This window comes from Pantherophis guttatus, chromosome 2 (assembly GCF_059756535.1).
Source record: "Pantherophis guttatus breed Tessera chromosome 2, ASM5975653v1, whole genome shotgun sequence".
NCBI classification, from domain to species: domain Eukaryota; kingdom Metazoa; phylum Chordata; class Lepidosauria; order Squamata; family Colubridae; genus Pantherophis; species Pantherophis guttatus.
This window is the reverse complement of record NC_142064.1, coordinates 191,960,002-191,986,463: the sequence shown is the minus strand read 5'-3', so window position 1 is coordinate 191,986,463 and position 26,462 is coordinate 191,960,002. Positions and strand designations below refer to the sequence as shown.

General features: G+C 37.7%; 1 protein-coding gene across 7 annotated transcripts in view; it reads right to left on the bottom strand.

Moving 5' to 3' along the window:
• Positions 1-26,462, bottom strand: part of TCF7 (transcription factor 7) — a 141,722-nt gene that overhangs the window by 51,349 nt on the left and 63,911 nt on the right. For all 7 annotated transcript variants that reach the window (XM_034404064.3, XM_034404094.2, XM_034404078.3 and 4 more), the window contains exon 4: positions 2,084-2,216. In XM_034404064.3, coding sequence (XP_034259955.1) covers positions 2,084-2,216 — 133 coding nt within the window. The remainder of the gene's footprint in view (positions 1-2,083; positions 2,217-26,462) is intronic.

The following is a 26,462-nucleotide window of genomic DNA, read 5'->3' as shown; positions in this document are numbered from 1 at the left end:
ACGCTGTCCATGGGGTCGCGATGGGTCGGACACAACTTTGCAACTAACAAAATAGCTTTCTTGCCTATATATAAAATATGCATCCCTCAGTTCATTAAAAAAAAAAAAAACCACACCATTCATGGAGTTTAAAAAAGCAGTCCCAAAAGTATATGCAAAAACATATATACAAAAACATTAATCCTCATTTTTATCAGTCAGTTATTCAACCTTTTCTTTGTCTTGTGATAGCAAAGCTTGTTACAAGAAACAGAGTAATCAAAAATCTCAGTTGTTAATTTCATATTTCAATTTTGATATTTTTGTACCATGGTCTCATTTAGTTTGATATTCTCAATAGTGCAGAAATATCATGATTATATGCCTTATAATGGATTATGGATTAATGCCATCACTCAATACCAATACCACAGAATGAAGTCATTATTAAAATTATAAAATTAATTTATAATGGAATTTTAAATTAAACTTATTCCTTGATAGTAATTAGTCCACCAGAAGAAAATGTCACAACACAAGGAACAAGGAGTTGTGGTCTAGTAGTTCTCATATATTACAACAAGCTTTGAAGAAGCTCCATAGAACTACTACCAAATTAAGTTGCTTTTAGCCTTCACTATATTTGAATAATTCACCCAATCAAATTGAAATGCTGTGGGATGGTTCATAAAAATTAAATCCCAAACAAATAAAGCTATGGTGCCATCAAATCTACATTTTGCAGCTTAAATCTAGTCATTCAGAGAAGCAATTCTCATTCTCTAAATGAGAAGCAAGAGATTCATGACTGAGATCTTGAATGTTTTCATTATTTTGATGATAATGATGATTATGATACTCCTGAAGATTATTAGATCATTTTCTAATCTAAACAGGTCAGCCCAAATGTACCAAGTTTCTTTTTCCAATATACCCTATACAAGCTAGTATGAAGATATGCTTAGAATTCAGTCAGGAAATGGAAAGTAGTGAAAAGTCACTCTTTCCTGATCTAGAAACTGGATTTCCAATAAATGGAAATACAGGTAGTTACAACAGTCCATTTAGTGACTGTTTAAGTTACAAGGGTACTGAAAAAAGTGACTTAGGACCATTTTTCACACTTATCTCCATGGTCACATGATCAAAATTCAGATGCTTGGCAACTGACTCACAGTTATGATGGTTGCAGTGTCCCAGGGTCATGTGATCAACTTTTGTGACCCTTGGACGAGCAACGTCAATGGGGAAGCCAACTTCATTTAACAACCCATCTTACTAACTTAGCAACTGCAGAAATTCATTTAACAACTGTTGCAATAAAGGTCGTAAAATGGGGCAAAGCTCACTTAACAAATGTCTTGCTTAGCAACAGCATTGTTGGGCTCAATTGTGGGTGTAAGTTGAGGACTACCTGTATATGTTAGAAAGGTCCCAACAACAAATGTTCTGTAAACTTTTAGGGTTTGCAATTCAATAAGTGTGAGTTGAGCTATTTCTAGAGGCACAGGGAGCCAGATAAACTCTTGAGAATGATTCACAATTAGCCAAGATACATTAGCTGAAGATATGAACTTTTATTAACTGGCTGTTATAACAGAGGACTTAAAACTAGAACATAGTGATATTTTTTTCTATTAAAAATGGGATTTGAAGCAATAGGGTATTTAATTTCCTAAACCGCAGTGTCATAGATACTTTCAGTGATTTGCAATCTGCTTCTCCATTCTTAAGTATTAAAACACAGTGCTTGTTTGGTTATGATACTTTGTTTTATGTGTCTCAGAGGTTTAGTATCAGATCAGAGAAGCTCTAAAAGGAAAAATTGGCCTCCAATAAACCCCAAGATTACTTACTTACTCCATTTCTCTGAGTGAATATGTCTGTTGGTACGAGAACATGCAGTTTGACCTCCAAGACACATGAAGGTGGTGTATAAAAATGGGCAGAGTCCACGATGAAGCACAGAGTTGGAAACTGAACGTCTGTGGCAGACATTCCAAATTTCATGAGTATGGCTAAATTCCCCACAGCACACACTTTTTAAAGCACATCTCCCCCACCCCCAAGGGCAGCATCACAGGAGAGGTGAAGAATTAGTTACCTTGTTTCTGGTTGATGTCGGCTGGCAGGTGTGGTGAATGGGAGCCATGGCTGAAATGTTCATTGCTATATGGGATGAGTGGGGTGAGTGGATGGACCCCATGAGATGGCTGTACTACGGGAACCTTGTTAGACTGAAAAACAGAAGTCAGAAGAGAGACGATTTAGAAATGCTAGAAATGCTTTTGAGCACTGCAAATTGGGGATGCGGGGGAGAAGAACCCAAGTCAGAAGCATCCTAAAATTCCTCTCTTCACCCCTAAATTACTTATCATCAGTGACAATACGACAACTTGCTTAGTAGATAACAAGAAGCTTTGGAGATGAATATGCAAACACTACCAGTTCAACAGAGGAATGGTAGGGAACAATTATTCCAGTCTGACTATGTCTTTATTAGTGAGATAGCTGAAATGAAAATGAATTAGAACAGGTTTGCCAAATGTAAGATTTACTTTAGTAATTGCCATGCTTAGTAATTAACTGGCTGAATAGAGCTCTTGTTGTGTGAACTGCTTGCCAGCATCCCTCAAGATGACTTTTTTTTGGGGGGGTCACATGGTCTTCACGTGTAAAGTGCTTACCTCCATCATCCTGCCAAAACTAGCATGTCAATTTATTTTGTAGACATTTGTTCATCAATTTATTTGCTAGACATTTACCTATACCAAACGGGAATAAAGAAGCATTTCTGCTTTATTGGACACTAAGCACTGCATCAAATCTTTTAGAAGCTTTGCACGGGGTGTCTTTAAAGGAACTTTTCAAACTAATACCTTTTAGAGTTGGAGAATGGGTGTTCCTCTATGTGTTACTGACTTATAATCTTCAGCATCTCTCAACATTAGCATTCTGGCAATTATTGTTTGGCAGTGATAATTCAGCAATGTCTGGAGAACTATGCTTTAAAAGATTGTGACTATGGGAATAAAACCAGTGGTGGGTTGCCCCTGGTTCGGACCAGTTCTATAGAACCGGTAGTAAAACTGGCGGGAGGCTCCGTCCACTGACCCTGATGTCATCAGAAGTGATCTGCGCATGCGATCCCATTGCGAACCGGTAGTAAAGGTAAATAGAACCCACCCCTGAATAAAACCATTATGTGGAACTGGTGCTCCTTTATCCTGTACACTGCTGATGCCAAGGGAACACCTAGGAGGCTGGCCATATACTGTATATGTTCTCACATGATTTCTAAACCCTGAAGTAAATCAGGGCAGGCCTGGAAAAAAGCAGGTTTCAAAGTACTACTGAAAAGTACCATGAACAAGTGTGAATCTGAATGCTTGTACACACACATTCTTTGTGGGTCATATGTGTTATCCAACAGTCTTTTGCAAGTCCAGATTAGTGTGTGAGGACCAGCACAGAGCATCTGAGCTTAATGCGTTGAGTTCTGTGGCAAGATTTTTCAACTGTGGAATAAGAGTAATATCATGTCAAGTTACTCTATAAGAGTGGACCATCTTTTAAAGGACTGATAATGCAACACAGTGATCATTTTATACAGGATATGCAGATTATTCAGGCTTGAAGAAAATGCACCAAACACATCAGTTCTGCCTTATCATGTTAAAAGAGAACAATATATATATATATATATATATATATATATATATATATATATATATATATATATATATATATATATATATATATGCCCACATTTATCAGGCTATTATGTTGCAGGTTTTTTTTTTCAGTTGAAAAGAAAGAATAAGGTGAAAAGATTAGGTTGAAAACTATCAACAATTTCCAACTGCAGCAAATTCAGAGGAACTTGTTTTCAAATGAAAAATAGTAGTCATGCTATTAGAGAATCTTCCTGCCTGCCTCAAGCATTCTTACCATTTCATACTTGCCCAGTTTCGCCCATGGTTGCCTTTATAATGACACTGACAGTACCAATACTGGAAAAATTGAGGCTTGTCATTCCAAAAAGCCCTCAGAAAAGTACGTTGTAGAGAACAAAAGGACTATCAAATACAGGATATTCACCGATTATTGAAAACGGAGACTTGTAAACTGCCACATTCCTTATATGAGTCCAACAGAGAAAAGTACTACCAAACAAGAGCAAACAAGCAAACCATCACATCTATGTTTGATACTGTCACACCTGGCATTTTATACATATACACCGAACACGTTCAAGGCAATATACTAGAGAGGGGGTGGAGAAATGCTAAATATAATGAACTCAGCTGAATGAGCCCAGAGGACAAGAATATGTTTTGATCACTCAAGGTAAATCACTATTGTATAATCAAAAAGTAATACCATCTGAACAAGAGTCCACAAATCAAAACATGAAGCAAATGACTCACATTAAAATATATAGCTATTAGTTAGTTCCATATACACAGGAACGAAGTGATTTGCAGATTTATATGTGCAAAGCAGATAATTAAAACAAGTCAACCAAGCCACATACTATTAGGTTAAAAAAAAAGTGATGTATATAGGAAACATAAATCTCTTTCCCAAATGGAGAATACTGAAAGATAATTTTCCCAGTTATTAACTTTAACTCATTATTGAATTATCCCCTATGTCCATAATTATTTTAATGTTTGTCATTCATATTTCATTTTGTCCCTCCTTTCTTTAATGATTCTATTCCACTATTTTTTCGAATTAGTGTAACTCATGTCCCGTGGCGAGTTGACCTGCGGCTACTTGGCTGTGGCATATTAGCTGCAGCAAGTTGGCTGTGGCAAGTTGTCATACCTAGAAAAGGGTATGGAACAGACGTAAACACACTTGCACGCTTACACAGCAGGGAAGGTCAAGAACTCATCCCACTCCAAGTGAGGATGATCTATTATCAACTGCGTGTCACTGACCCTAAGACCTATTACTATTTTGTTGATGAGTATGATGTCAGTAATACTATTGTAGATTCATTGTCTGTGTTGTAAATAGTACAATGTATTATGGTAAATTCAATTTCAGTATGATCTGAAACATTACATAGCATCCTTCATATTTTCATCGGACATTATGTTTTCATGAGGTTTTCTTAGGAAAAAATGAATAAAATACAAGATAAACAAGATAAAAAGCAAGATAAAATTGAAACAGAATAAAGAAAATAAATCCTTCCTAATGCCATAACTCTGAGACTTAGTTTGGTGCAGTAGTTAAAGGCACTGTGTTAGAACCAGGCGACTGGGTTTGACACTCAGAGAATGTGGGGGCACTGTGCTTTCCACCTAGTACCGCAGAGGAGAACACAGTACCGTGTTGAAATGATCCAAAAGAAAAGCTCTACAGTGTGCTGAGTAAGTAGTTTGAGTATTGAAAGCCACCACCAAAGTTATCTTATAGCACCCAAGCATTATCAAAGACTCTTGGATACATTTTGGGTTTAGCTCTCTCTATTCTGAGGTGCAGCAGAATAGATAGGCCACACTGACATAGTTCAGGTGAGATTTTAGTTTTCCATCTTGTTGAAAGTACATCAAGAGCACCAGTGAGCCACAGGAACACAGAAGCTGAAGCCAATAAGAAAATGGCCGAGGAGAATTCTTTCTGATGCAGTGGAATCATACCCGTTTCTATGCAGATTAAAGCATTTTAAATGTAGCATGATAAACAAACAAACAAAAAAACTTTCAGAGATTTGGATTGGCCAATGTCTAAGGACTTGGAATTATTGTAGGCACCTATTTATGCATCACACACATTTCAGATATAGTTTTAGTTTTAACAGCTTGATGGGAACAGGTAACTGTCCTTTAGAAAACAAACAAGCAAAAAAGCACCAGTCCTAGGATTACCTTAATGTTAATGCTAACTTTTCTGCTCAATTACAAAGGTTTGAAAAAACAAAGCTATTCAAAAACTAGAACTTGTTTTAGTTTTTCCAGTTTGCCTTTGAATTTAATGATCTTTGCTGCAATTAGCTCCCCCTCTTATTCATATAGATACATAATATTTTGATCCTAGATATTGATCGTAAGGTTTTCTCCCTGCAAAAATTCCACAAGGCCTATAGACCTCTTCTGAGGCCCACCTGTCTCAGCAAAATGATTAATGTTTTTGTAGATCCAAGGAGCTGTAAGGCTCAGTTTCAGCCTCAAACCCCAAGACTTTACAGTTCTTTTTAAAAAAAATAATATGACAACCAGGCTCCTGTCTTTGTTTTTTTTTTTTTTTTACTAATTAAATTCCCATATTAAGTCTACAAAATTACTGACTGTTGCCCTAATATAGCATTGTGGAAACCTCTGCTGCTGCCAGCTTTACGATGCCTAGAGGTCTGACGTCTTACCTTCCATCAAATTAACAATGGAAGGCAGTCTTATATTTCATCCAGAGGCAAGAAGCAAAGTAGAGAGATGGGTAGGCCAACTAAATTCAGTGAGATTTAAATAGTGAAATGTTTAGTGCTGCAGCCTGGAGAATAAATCGTGAAGCACAGAAAGGCAGGCATAACTTTATTAAGACAAGAGATTTCCTACTTCATTTTAAATCTGCTTGTATCATACAATACTCTTGATCAGAGCTGCTTCATGAAATGTAATTAGGATTTGAATTCCACCACTTCCTATAAATTAATATACAAATTTGGAGTAGCTAAAGAGGTTTTATTTGACTATTCTTGCATCTGATAAATTAAGAATTTGATGCCTCTTCTTACAGACAGTTGTCATATTAGATGCTTTGAGATACCTTTCTTGAATATGGGAAAGTGTACACTCACTGAAAAAAGGATAAATCAAGCATTATTTTATTGTTTCCAAACCTTGGTCTTTCCAGATGTAATGACTCCTTCTCATTCAACATGGCCAGGTGAACTGTAGTATGTGCCAAATAATCCTTGTCATCCTAAAGACTAGCACATTTATTATGATATAAGGATTATACATTTGTCAGTAAGGAGCTAGAAGGCTCTATTCAAACACATACTGTATATCCTTCTGGAAATTGTTGCAATATATTCTGCTGAGCTACAAATTGGGTACAAATTTATTATTTCATTACTTATACAGACTTCTCTATTGAGACCTTGTGAATGTTCATTTTCAATATGTGTATTTATTTAAATATAATACATCAAGACATGCAGGTTCTATTTCTTAATTTACCACATATTAGAGAAGATCTCAGCAGTCTAACATTCCTAACTATTTATCTAGATCGCTGTTTCTCAAACTTGGCAACTTTTAAGATGTGGGGACTTCAGCTCCCAGAATTCCCCAGCTGTGAAGTCCACACATTTCAAAGTTGCCAAGTTTGAGAAAGAGTAATTTAGGTAATTCACAAAACTTAAATGATTAGTGATAAAAATTGCTATCAGATATCAAAAATATTGAAGATGGTATTTAAGAACAGATGGGAGAAAATATTTTACTTTTAACATTTGAGAACAGTAGAAGGCAATTTAACTGAAAAGCATGAAACCACTTCATATGTAATTTTGTTAAATTGATCATTTACATGCCTGTGGCATTTATATTAGCTAAATTACAAATTAAATATGACTTGAAATAAGTCAGTTTCTGGGGCGGGCTCAGAAGGATGAATACCAAATAATATTAAAAAATTAAATTAAAGGGAGATTTGTTGCCCTCAATTCCATTTAGGCTCAATATTAAAAAAACAAAAAAAAGTAAAGTCATGGATTTACATTTCTGCATATCATGGTATTCACAGTGAATCTTCACCAGTTAGCAGGTAGTTGCTGCTGGGACCAATCGGAGGGCTTTTTTGTTGTTGTTTTTTTTTTTTTTTGTTTAAAACAAAAAGAATCACACCAGAATAATTTTCAACTTTGAAACTAATCTTAGCTATGTATCAAGGTTTCATAAACTTATACTTTATATACAAAGTTAAACAAAGATTTATTTGGAAAGAAATCAATAGCTGTATAAGTTCTGAGAAACTATTTTAAGACATTTTATTGTAAAGTCACGCTACTGAAAATTACCCCATGGTTTTGAATGCCTGTGTATATTCAGTTCATACAAACATCGTCACTTAAAAAAAAAAAGAATTAAGAGGTAGGCACAAAAATAAAAAATAAAAATCCACATTCTTTCTTCTTACCATCCTTGCTTCAAAGGGTTAACTGAATTCTCCTTTGCTTGGCAGATTCAGCTGTTCCTTAAATTACAAGGATTCTGATCCAAGGACAGTTTTCCTGTGGGTTTCTCTGAGATTTAGAGGTGGCACTAAGTGCTTTCAAATAGCTTATAGGAGGTGAGCAGCTAGCTTAACTGCTTGGCTCCTTCCCAAACTTCTTGTGGACGCACACCTGCAATCTCATTTCTGTTATTTACCAGGCACACATTTTAAAGAGATAAGCAGGTACTGCCACCATCAATCAAAAATACATTTCATGCTAACCACACCATTCAAATAACTGAACAGACACAGGGCACTTGACTTCTGTGGTGAACCTCCCCCACCCCCCACCCCCTTAGCAGGGTCTGCAAAGAGAGAGAAAAAGCTTTCTTGTGCTGGGAAAGACATCTGCAGTCCTGAGAAAGATGAGAGAATTGTCATTTGTATACGGTTTCTCAGAAAATTCAGTTTTTCTTAAAGGCATAAATGCAATTGTTATGCTGGGGAGGGAAGCATAAATACAGTGAGAAAAATGATTTCACCTGAAAAATTTAATTAGAGCAGAATATACTATTATTAGTGGCCTGTTTTCTTCCCTATATACTTAGACCAGCAATGATTATAAAGCATCTTGACGATAATACCTTTATCAGAGAGAACATTATTGACACTAGTATTCTAATTGTGGGGATACTCTCCTTGCAAGTACAGGTAGTCCTCGATTTATGACCACAATTGAGCCCAAAAATTCTGTTGTTAAGGGAGACATTTTTAAAGTGAGTTTTGCCCCATTTTATGACTTTTTTTTTTGCCCCGGTTGTTAAGTGAATCCCTGCATCTGATAAATTAATCCAGTTGTTAAGTGACTCTGGCTTCCCTATTGACTTTCCTTGTCAGAAGGTCACAAAAGGGGATCACATGACCTTGGGACACAGCAACGATCATAAATATGAGTCAGTTGCCAAGCATCTCAATTCTGATCGCATGATCATGGGGATGCTGGAAAGGTTGTAACTGTGAAAAATGCTCATAAGTCACATTTTTCAATGTCGTGGTAGTTTTGAACAATCACTAAATGAAATGAACTGTTGTAAGTCAAGGACTACATGTATAAGTGGATACCCACTTTTTCAGAATCAGCAAAACCTTTAGGCAATTAATCAAGGCTTTGGCTGATGTCTAAACCATGCTTAACTTTCAAAATAAGTATAACTGTTGTATGTGCAGTAGCAGACAAGGATAAAGTCAGTGGTGGGATTCAGCCACTTCGCACCTCTTCAGGAGAACCGGTTGTTAACTTTCTGAGTAGTTTGGCAAACTGATTGTTGGAAGAAATCATTAGGGCAGAGAACTGGTTGTTAAATTACTTGAATCCCACCACTGAATAAAGCCATTAAAAACGTACCATGACTATCTATTCTTACAAAGAATTAAAAGACACAAAACACTACAGCACTATTTCTTGCTTGAAATATTACTGTTGTTCTTTTACTGTTCAATTCAATTGCATTTGTATTGTCTATATATTCATTCATACTAAAGTGGGACAATCTCCCTTCCATTAATCAGAAACCACCTTGAGTCCTGGTTCCAACACTGGGCACCATCATTAAAAAAGGATTCAGACAAATTGCAACAGGTTCCAAGAAGGGCAACTAGGATGATCAAAGTCCTGAAAATGAAGTCCTAAGAGGAGACATAGAAAGAATGGGATCTATTTCAAGGAAAAATAACCAGAGGGAAATGCATTACCCAACTGCAAATACCTGGAGATTTTCTGAAAGATACAGAACAAATGTCCAATGTAAGAGGAAGGCAGATTCTGGCTGAATGTTAAGAAAAGAAAAACTTCCTAACAATAACAATAGCTTGGTAGTGCAATTAATTACTGTACCTCAAGAGATGGTAGGTCATATTTTGCTGGAGTGATTCAGATGCTGGCTATGAATAATCATTTCTCAATGTGATGGGTATCTTATCACAAATATAAACTGCAGCTTTGCACACTTGTGCTGTGATTTCCAGTTGCATTCAAAACTGAAGTCTGTATTTGTGAAGAACATATGACATTTTGGTTTGCCACATGGGAACTAGAACCTGGTTAAGAAAATTCTGGTTGGCAAAATACAAACTGATTTTGTGACCCAGGAATGATCCAGACAGTACTGTACATATCTGTTGTCGTTTGATAATGGATTTGCTCTTAATTAATTTCCATATGAATTGGGTAATGGGTGGATCAGAAGAAAGATTTTCTTTAAAAAAATCAGCCTCTTTCTCTTCCCAGAAATTCGGCTATAGCGGTCAGTTTAAGTTACAAAACAGAGTAAACATTCTGAGAGAAATCAAGTTTAGGGATACCTACTTTAAACTGATTCTCTCTCAAAATATACAAGGGATGAAATGTACATTTATTTTTGTGCTAATTATAAATAAAATGTAGGGATTACTATGTTAATGTAATGACACAGACTTGTGGGCATACGCATGCGAAAATACGAATAGATTTTTTATGTAGCTGGTTGAGGCAAGAGAATGTGGAATTAATTATCTATTTCTTTTAAATTCTCATGAAGAGATGTGCAGCTGATAGTGTATTTGATGTGGTAGCCCATATCTTCCTGGAACATATGCTTCCAAACATTTCTGTAAATACTTCACATTTTACAGGGTTCATTGCAACAATCACCATGCAACAGACGTACCAACTTAGCTTTTCCATTTGTAGATATTCTTCCTGGGCCACAAATTATTATTTGCCATCTAGCTTTTAGGATATATAGCATGATATATATACTCTGCTTTGATATATATTTTTTCATTCCGGGATATGTTTTATGCTCCCATAAGACCCACTGTAAGCAGACGTTTAGCAGTCAGTAGTCCATGAAAGGACTATATTTTAGATTTTAAAAAGCAGAAAATTCTTTATTACAAATGCCACTTATGCTGGATACCTCCTTCATTAAACTTCGACCTGCATTTACCAGGAAAAGAACAAGGCATTATTTGCTATTTGCATGGCTAAGATAGTTTTGCATAATTTTAATTTATATTGGGAATATCCATCCCTAGTAAAGATTGAATAGGGTATAGAAACCGAAGAAAAGGTAATTTATATAAACCTAGCCATCTCTTCCATATATGATTTCAGTGTTTAAGAGAAAAGCAATGGACAGCTTACTGGATAGTTTATTTGCTTTCCCAACTCATGACCTTAAAAAACAATTTAAGGAAGGGGAAAAAATATCATCAGCAGAACTCTTCCTTAATTAGATCGTTTAATGTAAAGATTAAATAGCCTCTGTGAAGCTGTAGAACTCAGCGGACAAGCCCTGTTACAATAAAAAAAATGACTGATATTATTTAATAAATTGGTATAGGATTTTCTTCATAAAATATGGCAGAATTGTCAAATGGGTAAAACAGACACTGAACAGTTCGTTATGGTCATGCCATTAATCCTTGAGAATATAGGTTAACTCCAGAGAGTTGGCTGTAATTGTAACCCTATAGAAAGTAATTAAGGAGAAGGTAGTTGCAACCCTTTTCCAACGTCCATTTTTTTGTGTTTAGTACAAGGGGACATTCATTCTTATCAATCCACCACTGAAGGATATATTTGTGGGACAGCAGAACTCTTGCACTATTTCTACTTATAATACTTTCTAAATGCAAAACTGGCCACTGTGCAGTTTTATCTCTCTAACCCATTTACCCTCGGGGCTCACCCATCTAGGTTTGAAAAGCAAGCAAAGCCTGTTCATTTTTGTAAGGAGCTTTCCCCCCAGAACTGCCTGTATATGGTAAGTGCCGTTCTCTTCTGCACTACTGCAGAGGAGAGGACTAAATGAATTGGCCCTAAGCTCAAAAGAAGAGGACAGAAGATAGCTTCATCTACATAAACAATGCTGTTGTTAGAAAAGACAGTCTTTTAATATTATTTTTTAACGAATTTCATTGCTCCGTTTCAAAAAAAAAACAAAAACCCATTCAAGTCTTCAACTTGCCCCAAGCAGCCATCTTTGGTCACTAGTGAAGCTGCGATGGAAACAACCCAACAGGTTTTGATATGACAAATATTACACTGTTATCAACCAAACATTGTACACAACTTTGTCGTGGCTGCTGAGTAAATTTGCCTTGTGGTTCTTAGCAGTCAGGCAAGTAAGCCATGGCTGTGGTGAATTCAATGAGTCATTTCACCCTCAAAACTTTCCTAGTTTGCAAGCCCCCAAAAAGCTATTATAGAAGAGGAGTCAAGACTCAGATCAAATTCCTGGTACAAGAAGTGAAAGTATTTATGCATCTTTGACACATTTTAAATATTATGGCTATGAGGAGTATTATGTAAAATACAGCATCTAAACAGAAAAACAGAATAACAGACTTTGAAGGGGCCTTTGAGGTCTTCTAATTAAAGTCCCTGCTCAAGTAGGAGATCCTATATCATGTCAGACAAATGGTTGTTCAGTGTTTTCTTTAAAAGCTCCAGTATTGGAGCATCCACAACTTCTAAAGGCAAGCTGTTCCAATGATTAATTGTTCTTACTGTTGGGAAATTTCTCCTTATTTCCAGATTGGTTCTTTCCTTGATTAATTTTCATCAATTGCTTCTTGTTTTGCCTTTGTGTTCTGGAGAATAGGTTGATCCCCTCTTTTCTGTGGCAGCCCCTTAAGTATTGGAACCGCATCAGTGGGTAGTCACCAGTGGTGGGTTGCCCCCGGTTCGGACCGGTTCTATAGAACTGGTAGTAAAATCGGCGGGAGGCTCCACCCACCGACCCCGACATCATCAGCAAGCACATGTGCAGAAGCTCCCGCACGAGCAAAGCGAGCACATGCATGCAGCCCCGTTGTGAACCGGTAGTAAAGGTAAGTAGAACCCACCCCTGCATGTCACCCCTAATCCTTCTTTTCATTAAACTAGATGTACCCAATTCCTGCAACCACTCTTCATATGTTTTAGCCTCCATTCCCCTAATCATCTTTGTTCTTCTCTACATTTTTCTGGAATCTCAACATCTCTTTTATAACATGGTGACAAAAACTGGATGAAATATTCCAAGTGTGGTGTTACCAAGGCATTATAAAGTGGTACTAACACTTTATATGATCTTGAGTTTATCCCTCTGTTAATGTAGCCTAGGAATGTGTTAGCTTTTTTGGCGGCTGCAGCACTCTGCTGGCTCATACTTAAGTGGTTGTCCACTAGGACTTCAGGATCCCTCTCACAGTTACTACTATTGAGCAGGTACCATCTATTTTATACCTGTGCATTTGGTTTTTCTTGCCTAAATGTAGAACCTTACTTACAACCTTGCTGAAATTCAGCATTGAATTTCATTTTGCTAGATAGAGTCTAGTATTCAAGTCTACCAAGATCCTACTGTATCTTTAACCTATTTTCTGCAGTGTTGACTATTCTGCCAGCTTTGTGTCATCTGCAAATCCTCTTCTGTCCCCTCATCTAAATCATAGACATTGAAGAGTACTAGACTAAAGGAGAGCCTTGAGGTACCCCACTGAATGCTTGCCTCCATGAAGTTCCATTAAGGACTACCCACTGATGCGGTTACAAATCCATCTGGTAGTGATGTTGTCTAACCCACATTTTTCTATCTTATCAAGTAGTAGATTTGGTCTGCTTTCTCAAATGCCTTACTGAACTCCAAATACATTTCGCTGGTATACTAATTTTGTCAGGAAATAACATTACCATGCTTCCCCAAAAATAAGACCGTCTTATATTTTTTTGAACCCTGAAATAAGCGCTTGGCCTTATTGTCATGTGCTCAAAAGCCTGATTGGGCTTATTATCAGGGGATGTCTTATTTTGGGGGAAACAGGGTAGTGAAGTTAGTTTGGTTTGCGATTAACATATTTTGTGAATCCAGCTACTGCTGTTTGTAAACCTGGATTAAGGGAATGCTGGATGAATATAATCATTGTGGTAGATTCAGCAAACCATGACATTGTGAAGTGTAAAACATCAAGCAAAGGAGACCTGGATGTGAATCAAAATCTAATTGTTACGAAGCTCCCTGCTATGTATTCCAGAGAGCACCTGCTCAACATAGCTTAATGTAAGCTGCACAGAAAAAGAATGATGATAAAAACTCACAGCTTCCGTATCAGTTTTCCAAATTTGGTTTCATGCACTTCTCAAAAGATATGTCAACAACCACCTCAATAACTTTTCAACTTGCTGTCAGGATGTGATCAACACAGAGTCATTTCAGAATTCAGCAGATTGTTTTTGTGTTTTCTCACTTTTGCTGCAATCAGTTTGCTTCAGCCCACTGGCATCACAAAAAGGAAATGAGGGAAAGTTATTGCAACCTACGCTTGGGGTTTTATTACTACTGGCTCCTTCCCACACTGTCCCTGCAGTGAGATCTGTGCTTAGGAGAAAGAACTTTGATGCAATTTGGGTTGACCACATTAGAGTGGCTGACATAACTTTCCTCTGACAATGGCATGTGATTGGAGTGATAAAACTTCTTCTGTGCAATGAAGGATGCTTACAACTGCTACATGGCCTGAGCTTCTAAGCTGCTGGCTCAGCAAATGTAAATTGACTTAGAATGAATGAATGCTGAATCTCACCATTTGTCACACTGGGTCCACTGAGAGTTCATCTTATGAGACAATAATCTTGCCAGCACAAAGAGCTGTTGCACCCCTTAGACGAATAAAGTGCAATGGGAACCACACTGTTTTCCTGACACATTATGGTAAAAATGTATAGGGACTATCTGCAGTTGGCAAACAAAACTGCAATTTGACAGAAGTTGAATACCTACTTAGGAAGTCACTAATGCAGCCAACCAGGCACTAATCAATCATTGCAGGTTGGCATTAGGTCTCCAGGGTCTCAGAGTAGACTTTCTTCCAGTCTGGGTTAGACATGTCAGAGCTTGAACTTGGCAGATTTTGAATGTGTTCTAAAACTAAGCTCTAGGGGTTTCCGTACATTTCCATCAAAAGTGAGAATTGTAATCCTGAAATGCCAGTAGGAAGTGAAAGACAATATTGTGGATAATAGATAACCAACTCACCTCTTAGATTAAGTCTGCATCTCAATATCAAGAATGAGCACTTTTCTGGATGCAAATCAGATAGAAGGATCTTGCTTCTGACTGAACATGGAGAGATTTGTTCAGTAAAGGGAGGAAATTGACAAAGCAAAGAGAAATAACTAATGGAGGTCTTCAAAGATCTGTTTCACCTACACAGTTGATTTTAAAAACCTGTATCTTCTAGAACCTTCTCTGGAAGACTACTATGTAGCTGATGTATCCCTTTCAAACAATCAGCTGTATATAACTCCAAAAATAAAATAAAAAATGAGTGGGAAAAATATAGGTGCCAGTTCCATCCTGCAAATATTTCAGTGCTGTTTTATTCACATATTTACCCGTTAGGAGAATTTATTCTCCCTCCCTGCCCTCCCCTTTTCCCTTGCTGGTAAGTGAAGAGATCCTGGCCAAGAAGCAGACAGATGTGAGTGACCAGACTCATTAGATAAGGATACTATCTGGAGAAATCCTTGTGACATGCATTCCAGATCTGGATCTGGATTGTTGTCTAAATCTTCTATTCAGTTTTCTATCTCAATTCCTATATTTTTGGGGAATGTAAGATGTTCAAGCTATACTTGTAAGATAGGGCTTGATTTGTAGAGTCTTCCCCACTTTGATAGTCATTCCTGGAATTTTCTGTAATCTGTCACTTTTTGAAATGTGATATCCAGCATTGGACATTGTACTCCAAACTGGTTCTGAGCAGCACAGAACAATGACTACAGCCTGCAGAAAAGACTTTGAATATTTCAAGGTTTGTCACACATAAGAGATAGTAGATTTATTCTCTGCTGGTGGGGTGGGGTGGGGTGGGAGGCAAGACCAGGGTCAATAGGTTAACATTACAAGGAAGCAGATTCCAGCTAGGCTAAAAATCAGGAGGAATTTCTTGAATGTAACAGCTGTCAGCCTGTGGAACAGACAGCCGTATCTTGTGGTGAATTACCGTATTTCCCGGCGTATAAGACGACTTTTTAACACATGAAAATCTTCTCAAAAGTCGGGGGTCGTCTTATACGCCGGGTGTAGTTCTCCTGTAACCAGGCAGACCAGCCCGAAAGGCTCTGACGAGCCTTAAATGGCTCTGGCGATCCCAGCTCTGACGATCCCAGCTGAGTTCCCTGCAACTCAGCTGGGATCGCCAGAAACCACGTAAAAGGAAAAAAAGTTTTTTCCCTTTTACTCTGAGGATCCCAGCTCTGACGGTCCCAGCTGAGTTCCCTGCAACTCAGCTGGGATCGCCAGAACCATGGCTCTGACGGTCCCAGTTCTGATGGTCGATCCCATCCCAGCTGAGTTCCCTGCAACTCAGCTGGGATGGCCAGAGCCATGTAAAAGGGAACAAGTTTTCCCCCTCCAGCTTGCTTACCTCAGCTGCTAGTCCCAACGCTTGCCTTGCTTTGCTTGCCTGAATCTATTCAGGCAAGCAAGCAACTCCCTGCCTGCAATCAAGCAAGGAGTTAGTTGTGGACTTCAACTCCCAGAATTCCTCAGCCAGCAAAGCGGCTGAGGAATTCTGGGAGTTGAAGTCTACAAGTCTTAAAGTTGCCAAGGTTGGAGACCCCTGTTCTATTGGGTAAGTTTTTTTCCCCTTTGGGAGCTTTAAAAAAAATAGTCAATTGGGGTTTTTTTAGTTGTTCTTTTTTAGACCTAGCCATTTAAAGTTTAGGAAGTTTTAAATTTAGCTTTCATATACAAATAAAAATAAAATAAAATAAAACAATATTTGTGCAGCTTTCTGAGATTTAGTGTGTTTCTGTAGTGTTTCACTCCAACTACACAAACACACAAAATCTCACAAAGCTGTATGTGGAATTTTGTGTGTGTAAAGTGTGAAAGTTGGTTTTTTGGACTTTTTGTGGCTGTATGAGGTTCCTGCTTGTTGCAGGGGCCATTTTGGGTCTAGCACAGCTGCTTTTACATTGTGGGTGAGCCAGTTGTGTTGTGTTGTGTGTGTTTAGAGTGTGAAAGTTTTTTGGGGGGCTTTTTGTGGCTGTGTGAGGTTCCTGCTTGTTACAGGGGCCATTTTGGGTCTAGCACAGCTGCTTTTACATTGTAGGTGAGCCAGTTGATGTTTTTTAATTTTTATTTGGTGTGCATTGGAAGAGGGGCAGTCTTATATGGCGAGTATAGCCCAAACCCTATATTTTAACAGGAAAAGTTGGGGGTCGTCTTATACGCCCAGTCGTCTTATACACCGGAAAATACGGTAGTGTTTGTTAGAAGTCTTCATACTGAGGCTGGATAATCATTTGTCTGCAATGTTCTCGGAAGTTGGACTAGGTGATTTCTTCAGTAACAGTAACAAAGTTGGAAGGGACCTTGGAGGTCATCTAGTCCAACCCCCTCCTCATGCAATAGACCTATACTAGGGATTCGAACCGCCAAACTGCTGACCTTTCTGATCAACAAGTTCAGTGTCTTAGCCACTGAGCCACCTAGCCAGGTTACTGAGCCACCTAGCCAGTTCTAGTCACTTCTCATGAACCTTCCAACTCTGTGCTTTACGTTTAGTAGAATTTTAAATGAAAACCTTAAAATGTATTAAGCATAAACCTTAAAAAAAAAAAACCAAAAAAAATCCCCCAATTCTTTCTCCCTATTCTGAGAAAAAGAAAATCCCACCCTAACCAATATTTGTGATATAGACCTGCTTACTTTTAGGTGTCCCTTCGTCCCTCCCCTCCAAAGGTGATAGAAAGGTGGGTCACCTCTAAGGAACACCTCTTGCCTCTTCCCCCTCTCTTTGAATTTCACCCCTGGTGCCTGATTATAAATGACAGTGCAACAATTCCAGGCTTCCTTAAAACCACTCCATATTCCAAAAGGTAATCCGATCAACTGTTTCTGTGGCAGAACTGCCTGATTTGCAAACCTCAGTCTTGTTATTCAAATAGCATCAGAATTGCTAGCAACGCTTAGATAGTGTACATAGATTTGCAATAAGTTTCAATTTCTGAGGGTGGATTTTTAAAAACTTTCTCAACTGCATACTAAATGGGCTAGAGTGCTGATACATCTCTTTTTTTTTTCTTTTTGCTTGGCAAGCATTTCTCTTCTGAGAGGAAGATGTAGGTGGCTCAGCGGGAAAAAAAGAAAAGTGGAAAAATGAGGTTAAATAGTTTGGCTACTTGTGCTGCCCCGATAGTCAAATCATCCCCAAACACTTTTGACCTCTCTTGTTTCATATGATTTTACAGTTACAGTACATTTACGAGAAAAACAACCTCTCACCTCTTGGTGTCTTAACCATAAAGGAAGCCCCACTACTCCTTTATTTAAAGTCGCTTACATACCCCCCTCCTTTTTAGAAGTTAATATGAAATGAAATTAATGCAACAGAGTTATTTAGAGTTGAATTGTTTACTTCTTAACTTTTCTACAAGTCGAAGGCCTAAACTGACAAGGGAAATAATATTCCATATAATTAGGTTGCTATTTGTTTAAAAATATAGAATTCCCATTTGTCATAGAGAGAAGCCAAACAAATCATTACAATTGGTTTGGTTTATATCCTGTTTTTTCTCCATGAGCTTAAGGCATTTTACATTGTTTTTTCTGTTTAATTTTATTCCACAACAATCTTGTGAGGTAGATCAGGTTGGGATAGTAATAGTTTTTCTGCATGGCTGAATTTCCATGGATAACTTGAAACTGAATTTCCCTTCAATACCCCAACACTTGAACCATTATTTCAAACTATCTCTAGACAAATCGCATTTATAACAGAAGATCTGATTTTTTGGGGGGGGGGACTTTGGAATATTTAGTAACATGTATCAATTGTTCTGGGGGGAAGAGATGTTCAGGAGTTGGGTGGAACCATTTGGAATGGGGGAAGCAGAGACACTGAAAGAATGAGCTGAAATCACCCAAAATGTCCTGTCTGTCTATTCTACTGCTGAAAATGTCAGCAGATCTGTATTTCCATGGGTGTGGAAACACACCAATTGGATTAAACACAGTGGTTTTCTCAACACAACACAGTCTCCAAAAGCAAGATGCTAACACGTATTTTTTTTTAAAAAAAACCAATTCCTTTTTCTATGATCTAATGATTTAAATGTTTTGACAGTCTCAATCCATCTACATAGAACAACACATCAGATGGATTGGAAACTCAATAGATACAATTGTGAATATTAGCCATATTTACTTTTCACTGAAGTCTTATTTATTTTTTCATAACTGGAGTCAAGGGAGCATTACTGTATACAGATTCCGTCTTGTTGTAAATAAAAACATGACTCCGAAAGTATGGGAGGGAAATAAGACCCATGCAATGTGATTCATGGGGGTTTCGATTCTTTTGACATCTGACAGGGTTGCTTCAGGGCTGATTATTTGAACTCTCTATTTTACACTTGTGCATTCTTCTCAATGTCAAGTCCCTCCCTAACACAGGGGCCAATTGAGAAGGCAGATTGGGATCAACAAGGCCTCTCTGTTCTGTAAATCCATGGAGCAGTATAATATCTCTTCACGAATCAAAGTGTAATATGGTTACAAAAAAGTGCAAATGCAATTTTAAGTCCATCAAAAGTAAAAATAGTTTCCAAATTTTGGAAGACAATCGTTCTTTTTATTATGGATTAGTTAAGACCTTGTTATTAATAGTGCGTACTTTAAGAAGGCTTTAGACAAGCTGAGAAAGGTGCAGAGATGGACAATGAAAATTTATTAATTTATTATTTATTATTATTATTATTGGTTAATCTTTAGTGAGATTCACAGCCTTTGAGGCTGGTTAATAGCTCAGCAGCTTGAGTCCCAACCAAGGACCTAGGAACTGTTAAAGTATCGTCGGAGGATGTAAGCTGTTCCGAGTAAAGTGTTTTTTTGTAGGGTCAAAATGTTCAAGTCCGGTAAATTCAGAATTTCTAAATAGCGGGGTAGCCCTTTGGGTATTGCTCCAAGGGCTCCAATTACAATCGGGACAACACACGATTTCTTTTTCCACAGATTTGCAAGTCCCGGTATTTTGTGATTTTTTCTTGTTGCTTATCTTCAATCCGTGCATCACCAGGTATTACAATGTCAATGAACCATACTTTTTTCTGACATAACTATTGTTATGTCAGGTGTGTTGTGGACTAAGTGCCTGTCAGTCTGAATCCTAAAGTCCCACAAGATCTTGAGTTTCTCATTCTCTAAAACTTTCTCAACCTGATGTTCCCAGTGGTTTTCCTGTACTCAAATCCAAACTTCTGGCACAATTTCCAGTGAATGATCTTAGCAACGTGGTCATGGCATTGTAGGTAATCAGTTTGTGAAATTTTGCTGCACCCAGTGATCAGGTGGTCGACTGTCTCATCTTTCTCATTACAGAGGCGGCATTTGCTGTTGGTGATAACATTGAATTTTTGCCTTCATGCAGTTTGTGGCTAGGTCTTGTTCCTGAGCTCCCAAAATAAAGCTTTCTGTTTCTTTTTCAGTACTCCTGATCTTAACCAGTTTCAAGTTAGTTTCTGGTCAGCTTTGCCTTCAATACTTTTCAAGTATTTTCAAGTATTTTCAAGTATTATTATTATTATTATTATTATTATTATTATTATTATTATTCATATTTTTATGCCGCCCACTCTCCGAGGAATCTGGGCACCAAAGACAGTATAATAAATAGCATATTGCCCCCTAACAATCTGGGTCCTCATTTAACCACCTCGGAAGGATGGAAGGCTGAGTCAACCTTGAGCGGTGAGATTTGATCCGCTGATCTGCTGAACTAGCAGTCAGCTGAAGTAGCTACAATACTGCACTCTAACCACTGTGCCACCTCGGCTCTTATTTAATTTATATCCTGCCTTTATTTTGTATAATTCAAGATAGTGGACATAAAGTTGCTGCCCATAACAACCACTCTGGGAGGTGGGTTGGGCTGAGGCAGAGTGATTGGCCAAAAGCCAATTCGAGCCACAGTCCAGATACCTTCCCACCATATAGTTGGGTCCCATTTGTCCAACCAAGCCAAGCCCAAGATCACAGCTTCGGTCACAGCTAGCTTTTATGGCTGTGTGAGACTAGAATTCACAGACTAGTCCAGCACTTTAGCCGCTACTACACCAACAGTATGGACAGAAAAAGAAGTCCTATAAAGGAAATTTAACACTGGGGAGATATGACAACATTCTTTACAAGAGAAATTTCAGAATACAGAATATGTTATGGATTAACGTATTCAAGATAAAGAAGCAGATTCTGAATGTTAGGAGGAAAATGATGTTGTAAGCTGCCCAAAGTCACTTGTTAGTAAAATGCTTGGCATATAAATTTAATAAATAAGATAAATAGGGAGAAACCCCTTTCTAAGAGTAAGAGCAAGCAATGGTATTCCTTGTACCACTCTGTGGAAGCAAAAGTGGATTTTGAAGAAGCAAGATAGGAAGAGTATTGATGCCTTTGAACGTTGGTATTAGAGAAGCCTCCCAAATAGTCTGCAAATAGCCAAAAACAACAAATTGATCATCAAACAATCAACTCAAGGCACAAATTATCCTACTATGGACATAGAATGCAAGGCTTAGCTCTGTAAGAAAGGCTTTAATACTGGGCAAGGTGGAAAGAAAAAGAAGAGATCAACTAGCAGCTAAGTGGATGGACTCAGCAATAGCAGCTCTTCCAATACATCATTCAAAGAGCTGAAGAACCAGGTTAGGGGCAGATCATCATGGAGAAAATCTATATGTGTTGTCATTAAGTGTCAACAGCCACCTGATGATATGCCATCTTCCTAATCAGGAATAAAAGCAATTCAATTAATTAGCTAAAGTAGTGAGTTCTCGACAGAATGCATTCAAATCAAGAGTAATAACCATCTCTGCCTGGATGCTTCAGTCTGAATTACTGCACTGAAGAGGTGGTCAAATTCTAGGTGCTAAATGGCTCTTTCCAACTGATGATTCTTTGATTTTTGGCTCATTCTAGAATAATAATTTTAAATTGCTGATCTCAGCACAGCTGACAAATAAATATTAGGTCCAATCCTATTTAGCAGTCACAAATGTTAATCTGTAGTACAGGAACAATAAATTCTGAATGAGATGAATAATACAATAGCATTTCTATTTCTTCATAAATTTAAGAAACATATTCATTCTAAATATCTGAGTCTCGGGAAATCTTTTTCTTTTCTATTCTCTTTAATCATTTCAACTGTCTTTCTATAAAGCTCATGGGTGATTAAAGCTGGGTTTTAGTATATCAATTATGAAAAGATCTTAATTAATTACGAGAATCACTTTATTTCAGTGCTTCAGTTACAGCACTGACTGATATTCTTCTTCAGTGAAGTCACTTCAACTTCCTTGTATTTGCTGTTTCCATGATGAAGTGATTGAAGATATTAACAGGGAAACATCAGAAGCATTCAGACAATTGAATCAAGCTTGCTCTTTCATATCAGATAGTGAGTTCTACATGTGCATTTCATAGTTTGATATGTGACAAATTTCGCACTGCAATCAATGGGTAAGTTGATATTATTTATTGAGCATTTGCTTGACAAAGCATTCAACTAATATTCAACTATCACCCTGGCAGATTGCTCTTTCTCTTACATCGCTCTACCTTTTGAATTACAGATGAAGTCAAATGAGATGTCAACATACCATAATTGCAACATAATTTAAAGGGCCTTAGAAGGCTCCACTGGCAAATTGAGAGACATGAACATGCCTTCTTTTAATCCCAATGGATGCTCATTCTCATTTGCTTACATAAAATGTAAACTTATCCTTACTACTCCCATTCATGCCAAAGTCTTTCATATTTTGATGTGGTTGCATGCTCCAGAATGTAAACTTGCAGTGTACAGAAAACAAACAATTACTAAAACTGGGCCAGTCTCGGCACAATGCTCCCTTTATAGAAACCTCATTTGAAATATGCTAAAAAGCCTAGCTGAAGATTGCTCCTATTCAGCTCCATAGTTTTCTATTGAAGTGCTTGTCATCTTTGAGCCTTGGGGCAGCAATCTCACTGGCCATCAGGTGTAAGCTATGATGAAAGGAGAGTGCTGTTCTCTTGGGTAGTTGCATGGATGGCACATTTCCTGAGACCCGAATCAAGAGGCATATTGGACAGAATCATGGTATGAATTAATATTAGAAGACAAAACAGTACTGATAAGAAATTGAGTTTGTGGTGGTTATGTCATCGTAACTAAAAGACTGCATTGTTTATTCTGCCCAAATGTCTTTATGTGCTGGGAAATTTTTATTTTCCACCTCTGGCTTCATCAAACCTGGTACAGCTCTCTTCCACAGAGTTGAACTGACCTTACAAGAAATTGTGATTATTTGTCTTGGTTACTGTCCACTTGAATCTTCCTTTTTGAACCTTGGCAAAGGGTGTGTGTGTGTGTGTGTGTGTGTGTGTGTGTGAGAGAGAGAGAGAGAGAGAGAGAGAGAGAATGCATGTGAAGTACAGCCAGTGGATTATGTCATGCATTCTAGATGATACTAAGTTAAGAACTTTACTCAGCTGTGCACTTTATAAGTCTTTCCTCTTTCCCCCATCCTTTCTTCCTTATATTAACATTTAGACGCATTGGCTCAGTGGCTAAGACGCTGAGCTTGTTGATCAAAAGGTCGGCAGTTCAGTGGTTTGAATCCCTAGTGCTGAGTAACGGGGTGAGCTCCGGTTACTTGTCCCAGCTTCTGCCAACCTAGCAGTTCGAAAGCACGTAAAAAATGCAAGTAGAAAAATAGGGACCACCTTTGGTGGGAAGGTTCCGTGCACCTTTGGCATTTAGTCATGCCGCCCACATGATCATGGAGACATCTTCGGACAGCATTGGCTCTTCGGCTTTGAAATGGAGATGAGCATCGCTCCCTAGAGTTGGGAACGACTAGCACATATGTGCGAGGGGAACCTTTACCTTTATTGTATCCTTTTTATTGTGTTAGAATTATAAAAAATAAATATGTTTTAGACCAAATTGTCTCTCATTACACTAATCAATAAATACCATCACTAATAATAATAATTTTGCAAGGACACCAGATAGTTGAAGAAGAAAAAAGGACTTTGGAAGAATATTGGAAAGGCTGTGAAGAAGAGGCTTTGAAGCATGAAGGCTTACAGAATACCAAACAGATCAAACTGGCCTACCAGAAAGACAACCCCCCCCCCCCGAGAAAAGAGACATGGCAAAGCAAAATATTACCTGGCCAATACATAAAGGCAAAACAGATCCAGCAATGGCTAAGAGCAGGAAAATTGAAGAAAGAGACAGAAGGGTTAATTCGAGTTTCATAAGGGCAAGCCTTCGGAATAAATGCATACAAAGTCAGAATTGTGAAGATAGCAGCAGACAGCAAATGCTGCCTCTGCAAAGAAGCTGAAGAAACAATGGACCACCTAGTTAGCTGCTGCAAGAAGATCGCCAAGACTGATTGCAAACAATGGCATGAGAAAGTAGCAACAATGGTGCATTGGAATATCTGCAAGAAATGTCACTTGCCTGCAAGCAAGAACTGGCAGGACCACAAAACAGACAAATTAAAGAAAATGAAGAAGCTATAGTACTCTGGGACTTCAGAATTCAGACAAGTACCTGCCATACAATACCCCAGACACCACAGTTGTTGATGAAATAGTGGATACTGCACTATCTGGAAACAGCGGAATAGAAGAGAAAGAATAGAGAAAATATCAAACTTTAAAGAGCAGTAAACAGAGGTAGAAGAGTTATAGGGAAAAAAAGAAAAAGGTAGTACAAATAGTAATAACTACCTTCAGTTCAATTCCAAAATACTGTATCTGGAGCAACACTTCAACAACACTGACATTGACAAAATCATCATCAATCAATTGCAAAAGGCAGCTTTACTTGAAACAACTTACATCCTGCAGATGATACCTTTAGCATTATTATACAGCACCATTTCTGTGTCCCAGGTCCTTAGGAACGGCTTGATAGTTAGTAAAAAATGCCAAATCCAGTCTAAACAGCTGACTGTATGATGAACAATAATTAATTTTTTAAAAAAACACAGAATATATATTAGGTAGACGACTGTGTTCTATTCATTTGAAAATGTTTCCCAGTTCTACAAAAATGCAGTTGGCAAATTATAATCAATCAATCAGAATCAATCAAAATTGATTGATCATTATCATCATTATCCATCCATCCATCCGCATTTCGTTGTGTATAGTATATTAAATGGAACAGGAAAAAAATAGCTAAATGAAAAAATTAACTTCCTGTCTCAAGGAGCTTAAAAATGTAAACTTCCAGAGAGAAGAAAAAGTGAAAGATGGAGAAGATAGATGACATATTCAGATTACTTTCTCATCAACATATGAATTGGGAAGGAAACTGCAGCCATGGACTATACCACCTATATTATAAATTGTATGAAACCAATATCTGGTACCAGGCATTCAGTTTACATTTGCATAGGGCTGTTGATATCTCTGTATAAACCATAGGTCAATCAGGTCCAATGAAATAGCTATGTACATGTAGTTTTGTACTTATATGTATATTTTTACATGTCATTGGCTGGGCAGTGTTGGGGGTTTATTGTCAAAAGACAATCAAACTCATTCCAAGAATTTCTCTAGAGAAAAGCTAAGTATCATAGCTGAGCATCAGAACTCAGTGTATATCTGATCCAGAATATATAGAAATTGGAGATCCCATGTTCAGATTAATCAAAAGACAAGCTCCTTGGACCATGATAATAATGACCTAACTATTACCCTGCCAAAAGGTGGCAAGAGGAATTTTTTTCATGCAGTATGTTCAGGATGATCTTTCTGAAGCTCCATGAAATCCCTCCCAATTTTTCACTCTCAAAGTCTGCTGAGAGAAAGAGTAACTCTATATTCTCCTCCATCACTGGATCAATTTTGGCAAAAGTAATTGGACTTCTTATTTTTCCTTGCACAGTGCTGATTAATTTTGGCTTGGTTGCAGCACCAAGAAAGCACTGCTAAAATAGTTCTGTAATATTAATTCTTGATCCAGGTGCAGGTGGCTTTCATCTTATCCCACCCTAGTTCCTTGGCTCTCTTCCTTCCACTAGTCAAAGTATCTTGCTTCTTGCTGCTGTTTCAAGTGGATCTCATGTCAACTGCTAAAGTAGGTGTCTCTCTTGCTTTCACTTAACTACATTTAAAGAGCAGAACGGTAGCATTACCTTTCCTTGTTGTGCCAAATACAGTATAGCATGTCAAGGAAAGGAATGGGAGAACAATTACATATGTTTCCCA